The sequence below is a fragment of the Coffea arabica genome, chromosome 3c, assembly GCF_036785885.1.
Source record: "Coffea arabica cultivar ET-39 chromosome 3c, Coffea Arabica ET-39 HiFi, whole genome shotgun sequence".
NCBI lineage: Eukaryota > Viridiplantae > Streptophyta > Magnoliopsida > Gentianales > Rubiaceae > Coffea > Coffea arabica.
This window is the reverse complement of record NC_092314.1, coordinates 43,863,475-43,872,790: the sequence shown is the minus strand read 5'-3', so window position 1 is coordinate 43,872,790 and position 9,316 is coordinate 43,863,475. Positions and strand designations below refer to the sequence as shown.

The window sequence follows — 9,316 nt, the reverse complement described above, 5'->3', positions numbered from 1 at the left end:
CAAAATTCAAATGTCTTCCATTTTAAATCATGGAAATGTGTTTTGTAGGAACTTTTAGTACTTTGGAAGTAGTTTCCAACGGTACTAAGTTTTCCAATTTTGGACTTATAGAGAGTGAGGTACGATTTTTCAAAAATTGCTCGATAAATCTGAAATTTCTGAATTTAAAGGAAATTGAGGGTTGCGAACTCTCTATTTTCCTTCGATATTGCTAGACCGTTTTACACTTGATTTCAAAGATGTAAATCAAATTTCGCTTGTGTTTTAAAACCCCATTTTTGAGTCTCGATTTACGAGTAATTAAGGCTCATTTCATGATTTCTTCTTAGATTGTACACTAGTACAATCTTCTTCGATATTAGGGGTTTTGAGTGATAATATGTAATAGTTCATTATCAATTGCTCAGGCACTCAATGAGACCTTCAAGAGGAATTCGAAACGGGTGCCTAAACACTTGTCTGACCTCTTACTCACTTGTTTTGAATAGGTGAATGTTCCATATAAGAGTAGGTAATTTGAATAGTTTATGACATGATTATGCCATGGTCATTACGTGTTAAGTGTTTTCTGTACTTGGTCTCATTTAAGTAAGGTGTACTCGAATTACCTGACATGAAATATTTGAAGTGCATATTTATGTGAAACGTATTTGAATTATTTGAAGTGAATTGCTTGAAGAGACTTGTTAAGTGAAGTGTTTCAATGATTGATTATGCTATGGCTGCATAAATCGATTGGAGTGAATCTCCTCGACTCTTAAGTGGTAAAATTGGGGAGGGCCAATGGGCGGCCTGCTAAAATGATAAATGTCTACCAATTAACCGTGAACTACTAACCGTTTACCGTTTTACCGATCTACTTGATTACTTGATTACCGTATATTATATGTTCATATGAAATTATCACATATTACTTACGTGTTTACGTGTTAAATGTTACTAATAATTGCTCATATGAAATTGCCTGCCGTTTTAAGGCGAGTGTGTACTTTATCTCACTCGACCTACTAAAATGACAGTTTTTTACCGTTAATCGAGAACTGTTACCGTTTACCGATTTACTTGATTACCTGTGCATGTTGTAAGCTCTAAACTGAATTGGGTCTTGCCCTTGGTTACTAACCTGCTCGACCAAGGACTGGGATCTGTCGGGTAGGTTGAAACTCTGGGCCACCGTTTCGGCATACTCGAGTACTACCACTGAAGGTATAAGGTGGTGGTCAGACAAACCGAGGGGTTCTGAAATTATAAGGTGCAGTTGATCGAAATGGTTCCACTGGAATACCGTATCCTTCAATGTGTGTTTATTTTGTATAATGATAATTGTTTCATGCTAATGTGCCGACGTGCAACCCTGAGCCATACCTGTGATATGCTCAAATTACTTGTACATGATAACTGTCTCATGTTAATGTACCAATGTACAACCTTGAACCATACATATGGTATACTCAAATTACTTTATTGATTAGAATTGCTAAAGTGTCTTAGAATCTCATTGGGTTGTGTAATTCATTTCACATTTTTATTTTTCTTAACAGGGTTCGAGACCAAGAGTGCTCGTGAATAGTATTAGATTATTTCTTTTGAAAACTTTAAATTGTATTACTGCAGATGGCTGTAGTAAATATTCTTTTGGGTTGTATTAAGTTTGAGAGCTGACTAATTGTAAGTATAAAGTGTTTTGGAGTACTTTAAATATATATATATTGAAGATATTTGAAGTATTTCTAGTTTTGAATGATGGATTGTACAGAGTCTCGACAAAAGTTGGGCAGGCGTCCCGCCGATTCCTTTGGGTTCGCTCTTGGAAGAAGTGGGGGTGTCACAGTCATGCATAGTTAATCTTTCTCAAATGGTTTAGATCTATTCTTATAGGTTTATTACTATCTTTATTATGATGGAAATATGGTCGTCATGTATAGTTAATCTTTTTCAAAAGGTCAGATCTGTTCTTGTAATTTCTTTACTATCCTTTATAATCCGTTTAGAAAAATGGCTATCCTCCATGGATCCCAAAGGATTCTGTGCCAAAGGGAAGAGTAATATAAAGTTTATTTATTTGAATTTATCTTTTTTACTGCTTTTCTTCGCCTATGGCTTTCTTTTTTAGAACAAACTCTACCTCTTCTAGTTCTTCTTCAAACACCAAACTGAAAGAAGAAATCAATATTCAAGACATCAATCAAGACATAGACAATTAAAAAATTCCTAAATATACTCAAACTGATATATATGAAAGAGAAAGAAAGTGAATGTTTTCCGTTTCAGACTATACAATTAAAACAGCAAAACAAACTATAGCCTTAGATGCAGATCATGAAGAAATCAAACTATTATCCAAAAGAACAATAGAAAAACATAAAGAAAAATGTAATTATATTTATTTTGGATTAGTACAAATCGCAGCCAAACCTCTGACAAGAGAAGGACTAGACACATCCCTATTCCTTTGTCTTAGAGATAGCAGATTCTTAAAATTTAATAATTCCCTCCTAAGAATGGCAGAAACTAGGCTTTGTGGAGGACTAGTGTATTTTGACTGTTTTCCAAATTTTACAGTCTCTTTAAAAGTCAAAAACATTTTGGATGCTTTAACATTAAACATAAAATTGTTAATTATAGAATCAAAATAGGAACTCTTCCTGTAGCTATTATTTATAGAATTCAATACAACATTATGAATTTAGCATTCAGGACAGGATCCCTAAAAACATTACAAAAGGGAGAGACAGTCCTATTCCAAACAAATCTGACTAGATCTCAGATTACAGTTCCAAGATCTATCACTTGGAATCAGATCTCATTGCCCGCCCGACAGTTGGGTCCTTCCTAAAGTAGCTCCAGTAGACCCTATACAAAATACAACAGTTTTAAGCATCCAACAATTTGCTTTTGGAGTTGTCTAAATCAAATTTGACAGATCTATAAGTTTTAGGGCATTATCTTCATCAACAACTGGTATAGATATGCTTAGATTCTCAACAGGTAGAAGATTAGTTTCAGACAGACCACTGACTCCTTCTATCTCAACTAGACTTCAAGATTTAGATCTTTCTACTAAAATTTCACAAGCAAGGTATGCAACCAACAGGCCTAACTCTTCAGAAATTCAAGATGGATCATCTGATGATCAGGATTAGGAAGGACTTCCTAGATCTCCCACATATTCCTCAATGATAGAAAGTCGTCCTCAACTTGATAAGTTAAGGGTGATATCTATGGACAAACAGAACCTCAGAACAAAATTTTAATGCAAACAACAATTATTCAAAAAGAATATGGTTCTTTGATAAATACAAGGGACAATATCGACAAAAAATACAAGAAAAATTCTATGGATTTCTCAGAAGAACAAAACAACACATTCAGTTCTTTGATTGGTTCGAGGTATATTCACAAAGAAATGGAATTGATTATCCTTTTTCTCAAACAGCAAACGTAATAAGAAGGCGTCAGACAGCTGAAGGAGAAATCCAATCAGAACTTCCACCTCCAAAGTCAATTACTTTCTCGTACAAATCAACGGAGATCAATGCCAAACCATTCAAATTCAAGAATGTCCAGGATGAAGGAGCAATCAACAGCAAGGACATCCAGAAAATCTATGAGCAAAACAATTATACCAACAAATATCTTCAAACACTTGGAGAATATCTCTTAACCCAACCTATTCCCAAAACTCCTTCTATAAACACTTCTTCATCAAACCCAATTTTCAAAACTCATAAAATACCAACCAAATTTCAAAAAGAACTTCAAAATAAATCCTTAACCCAATTAGAAAAATGAATAGCCAATATAGAACAATCTATTTCTACTCCAATGACCAAACAAGGGTCAATAACCAAGGTTCTGCAAGTGTTAATCAAACAGCTTGTACAATAACCAAAGAAGAACCTCAAGAATCTCTGACTCTAAACAAACTACATCAACCCTCTTCTTCACAAGACCAAATTACCAATTGAAAAAACCCACATAAACTATATTATTCCAAAACCACATATCCAGATATCCTTCTTGAAGAAAAATCAAATATCTTGCAAAATTCATATAATGCTAACAACATATATGAATGAACCATAGATAGAATTTTTGAATATAACATTCTTACAATCGTTCAACAAATGACAATGGTGACAACAGCTTATCGAACATCACATAACTGTACTGACCAATTAGCTGCTCATATCCTAATAACAGGATTTATTGGGCAACTAAAAGGATGGTGGGATGAACACCTCACCACAGAAGATAAAGATAACATTCTCAATGCCATCAAAGTGGATACTAATGGTGAACCTATTCTTCAAGATGGAGACACTATCTCAGATACATTGGCAACCTTAATATTCACTATTGCAAAGACCTTTGTTGGTGATCCAGGCATATTCAAAGAAAAATTATCAGAATTATTAAATAATCTCAAATGTAAGAGTCTCTCAGACTTCAGATGGTACAATGATACATTTTTAACCAGAATATATTCCAAAACAGATGGCAACAAGGCCTACTGGAAAGAAAAATTCCGTGATGGCCTTCCAAAACCTCTACGAGTCCTCGTTCGAGAAGAACTAAGGATTCGATACAATGAAACTGTACCATGGGAAACAATAACCTATGGACAGTTAACCAGCCAGATTCAACAAGTTGCACTCAAAGTATGCTGACAAGATAAGATGCTTAGACAACTTGCAAAGGATCGAGCCCAAAGGAGAAAAGATCTTGGATTCTTTTGCGAGCAATTTGGACTACCAAATTTTGTTACAAAAAACCTCACAAACAGCCCAAGCCCACTAAAGATCTTGACAAAAACCCCTTTTACAAAAAGAGATACCAGCCCAAACAACCTTTACCCATACAGCCTCCTCAAATCATATTTTACTGTAACACCGGAAGCACTGTAGTAGTTCGGCATGTTATTATGCAAACACGACAACAAAAGACAAACAATGTACTGTTGCGCGCACTGAAGCAATACTGTAGCGGCACTGTAGCAACAGTAAAAACATTGTAGCGAGTACTGTAGTATTACGAAAATTTTTGTTATAAATACCCCTCAAACCCAACAAAATTCTTACACCATTTTTTCAAGACTATTTCTCTCTGTAGCTTGAAAAAACTCTCCTCCTTCTCTCTACAAACAAGTTCTTAGTTTTTATATTTTAGTTTTTAGAATCAAACAAAGAAGCAAGTCTCGAGCAAGCTTCATATCTTGTAAGTTTTCTTACATTCTGTTGTTCTTATATTCAATCAAATGGTCGGCTGAACCGCCTTATATCCATTTAATTCTTGTTTTTACATTTTGTTTATACATGGTTGGTTCAACCGTATATACTAACTAGTGGCAGTCCGACTGCGACCCACTTCTTAACTCTTATGTTTTCTTTTCCCTCTGCTTTATTTATTTTTCTGGTTTAAGGGGTTAACCCCTCGTCCCGTCTGGCTATATATAGACTCTCATAATATATATAAACTAGAATTGTAAAAAAAAGGAGGACCAACTTTGTTTTACATAAATATTTACATAATATGAATTAAAATTTTTAAAACTTTGGGGGAGGGGGGCTATGGCTCCTATTAGCCCCCGTTGATCCTATCATTGATTTCGATGGCATCTTTAATTCCAAATTCGCAAGATTACAAAGAAAAAAAACAACCGATCACAAAATGAATTTTACATCATAGTGATCCCACTGAAATATTTTAAAAAGGTTCACCAAGTTCACTTTCAAAAAACACAAGTCTCGCTGAACATTTTTTTGTAGTACGAACTCGCGAAATTTAATAGAATTAATTAAATCACAAATATTAATTTTCATGCTAAAAGTTGATTGACATAGAAAATATTCGCACCTTTATACAAAATTATTAAATCGAATGCATAATGTTTGTAAGTATGGTAATACTAATTGTTTAGCATACCATAAAACTATATTTGAGCATAAATATTGTTTACGCTCACATAAAAAAAATGTTGTTTACTTTCAGTTATACACATTAGTTAGATTAGATGCATTCTTTGATATAAGATTACTTAGAAATGAGTGTATGTAAGAATTATTGTAACATGAGATTCTACGTAATAAGGACTATACTAACTCAAAATTCATTTCAGTTGATGCACGCATATCCTCTGATTACATTTATTATTAGATTAAGAAATTAGTGTGTTTTTTGGACTCTCAAATTGTAGCAGTTTCGAACATTTAAAATATTGACTGCTGCTATTATTTGGATGAAAATTGAATTGAATAATACTAAAACAACTATAGAATTGGTCTTTTCTTTTCTCAAAAAGATACAAATACGACAAATTAAGGTTAATTGCGTTTATGGGATGAGTAGATAAACATGTCATCTGATTGGCGCTTTTGATTTGTCCCAAGGCCCTCCATCCATGATAACGTCAGACACATGGGGTTGGAAGTGGCGTGGGTGAGTGGGGGTGTGGGTGACGGGGCTGTGAGGGAAGTGAAATGCTGGGAAGGGATGGGGGTTGAAAAAAATGATAAAGAAAGGCGAGTGAGTGGTAAGGCAAAGGAATGGACTGTGGAGAACGTGCAGGCGCGTAGACGGAGGAGTGGGGGTGGGCCGACAGAGTATCTTCAATTTCAAACGTGTGCGGTCGTTACGGAATCTGTTTTGGCGTCGCTGGTTGGCAACTTGGCGACTGGACGCCGGGCCCTCTTACGACGTCGTCTCTTTGTAAACCAGATCATGAATCTTCTGCGGTCCTTGTTCGAGACGCACTTTAAAAATGCGTGTGATAAAATTATAATATTCACTTAATTTTAATTTAATTTTACATAAATATTCACTTAATTTCCAGTAATTCTGTTTGTATCTATTTCTATAATTCAAAGCAATTAGACTCTTATTTAAAAAAAAGCTAATATTGGTATCTTTACTAGCAGTTTCACGGAGATCATTTTTCGTCTAATTTTTACTTTTTATAAAATCATAAAATCACAAAAAGGTGACGCAAATATTTTAAAAAGGGATCTTGTAGTACTACACAAAAGTACAGGAAATTATGAGTAACTTACCCTTTAATTAATGCCCTTCGAACCCTTTACTGTTCTTTTTGTAAAAGTATAAAATGAAATAAAACAAAAACTAATTTCAACCTTTGACCAGTATTTTGATGCTATATGAACTGTTCATTTTCCCCGAACAGTCAAATAATTTGTCATTAACCAACTGCCACTCTGGATAAGGGGAGAAGAACCAGCGCCATCCCTCGCTCTCATATCTTCTCTCATAGCAAAGAGCAAGAGAAATGGCTTATCCAAGAAAACTGTTTTCACTCGCATTGCCCTTCTTGTTCTTCTTCATATCATCAGCCTCCACGATCACATATAATGTGCGAAAGTTTGGAGCCAAACCTGATGGAAAGACCGATTCGACAAAGGCCTTTCTCAGTGCATGGGCAGCAGCTTGTGCTTCAGTAATGTCTGCAACAATTTATGTACCGCGGGGAAGATACTTGCTCGGGGCTGCATCATTCTGGGGAAATAAATGCAAGAATAATGCAATTAAAATACGCATAGATGGTACTCTTGTAGCTCCCTCGAATTATCGTACTATTGGCTATGCTGGCAACTGGCTCAAGTTTGAAAGAGTCAATGGAGTGACAATTTCTGGCGGAACTTTAGATGGACAAGGCAGTAGTCTTTGGAACTGCAAAGCCTCCAAGAGTAACTGTCCTGGTGGTCCAACGGTATGCACAATAAACAAACCTAATGCTGTACTCATAAAAAATTAGTACTATGATTACTTCCCAAACACAAACATTGTATATCACATGGGCTGAATAATTATGCATGATTCCAACCATTCATTTCTTGACATATTTTTTCTTGTCTATTCCTTTTTTCTCCTTCTTGTATTAATGTGGTAATATGTGCTGCAGACATTGGCATTCTACAATTCAAATAACATTGTCATCAGCAAATTAACGTCATTGAACAGCCAAATGTTCCATGTTATGCTTTACGGCTGTCAAAATGCTAAGCTACAAGGGATGAAGATCTCAGCCTCAGCCACTAGTCCAAATACTGATGGCATTCATATTTCAGGGTCCTCAGGTGTTACCATATTGGGCTCTAACATAGCTACAGGGGACGATTGCATTTCAATTGGCCCCGGCGCCTCCAATTTGTGGATCGAGAATGTTTCTTGTGGCCCTGGCCATGGAATAAGGTAAATAATTAATTTATGTTTAGCATCAAAGAATTATGGTTTTTAAATGAATACCAGTGGATGTGCATTCTGAAATTAATCTGGTGCAGCATTGGGAGTCTAGGATGGGATATGCAAGAACCTGGAGTACAAAATGTGACTGTTAAAACCGTTACTTTCAGAGGCACACAAAATGGCTTGAGGATAAAGACTTGGGCAAGGCCTAGCAATGGATTTGTTAAGAGGGTCCTTTTCCAAAATGCAGTAATGCTGAATGTGAGATACCCTATTATCATCGACCAAAGTTATTGTCCAACCAAAAATAATTGTCCAAATCAGGTAGGTATTACAAGGCAAAACGAGTTCAGATGAATGTAGTTCACTGTCTCAAGTCCTACCTGCAGCTTCCAAACTTGTTTTGTTGGCTTCCCTTTCTCAATATTTGGAGTTCCATTTTCAGGGTTCTGGTGTAAAGATTAGTGATGTGACTTATCACCAAATTCATGGAACATCATCATCACAAGTAGCTATAGCGATTGATTGCAGCAAGGACTCCCCATGCAGTGGCATAAGATTGCAAGATGTCAACCTCAGATACATGAATCAACCAGCTCAGGTATCATGCTCCAATGTTGCTGGAACATCTACAGGCTTTGTTCAACCGAAAGGCTGCTTATGAAACACTCCACATATGGAACCCGTCAACCTCATTGTACATGTTTTTATTAAGGCTAAATTTCTGTCTCTCTTATGCTGTATATATACAATGAAATTTAAGGCTTCATTTCGGATTGACAAGTTAAGGCTTCATTTCGGATTGATTGCGACTTGTGCTCCGTATAATTCGAAGTTTCACAGTGTCACTAGTGTCTTATGTATACATTCTTTTGTTTGTATAAAATAAAGGGCTTGTTTGGAACCAAGTTTTTTGACTAAGTTTTTTAGCTACTAGTTTTTTAACAACTTTAGTTACAGGAACCCAAAAAAACTTAACAAATTTTTTAACTTACACACTTCAAAATATCTAATACATAAAAAACTTCCTCTTTTCTTCTTCTTTCTCCCCCACCCTGATCCACCACACCTTCATCGCCGGCCACCACCTCCGCCGCCGCTTCCAGCTCCGGCCACC

General features: G+C 35.7%; 1 protein-coding gene across 1 annotated transcript; it reads left to right on the top strand.

Annotated features, from left to right (window-relative positions):
- The first annotated feature begins 7,226 nt into the window (after positions 1–7,226).
- LOC113733772 (polygalacturonase-like) lies at positions 7,227–8,951 on the top strand. Its single transcript, XM_072083251.1, has 4 exons — positions 7,227–7,723; positions 7,916–8,205; positions 8,295–8,523; positions 8,645–8,951. Exons 1-4 carry the CDS (start codon positions 7,283–7,285, stop codon positions 8,861–8,863), a joined length of 1,179 nt encoding a protein of 392 aa, XP_071939352.1. The 5' UTR covers positions 7,227–7,282; the 3' UTR covers positions 8,864–8,951.
- The last annotated feature ends 365 nt before the right edge of the window (positions 8,952–9,316 follow it).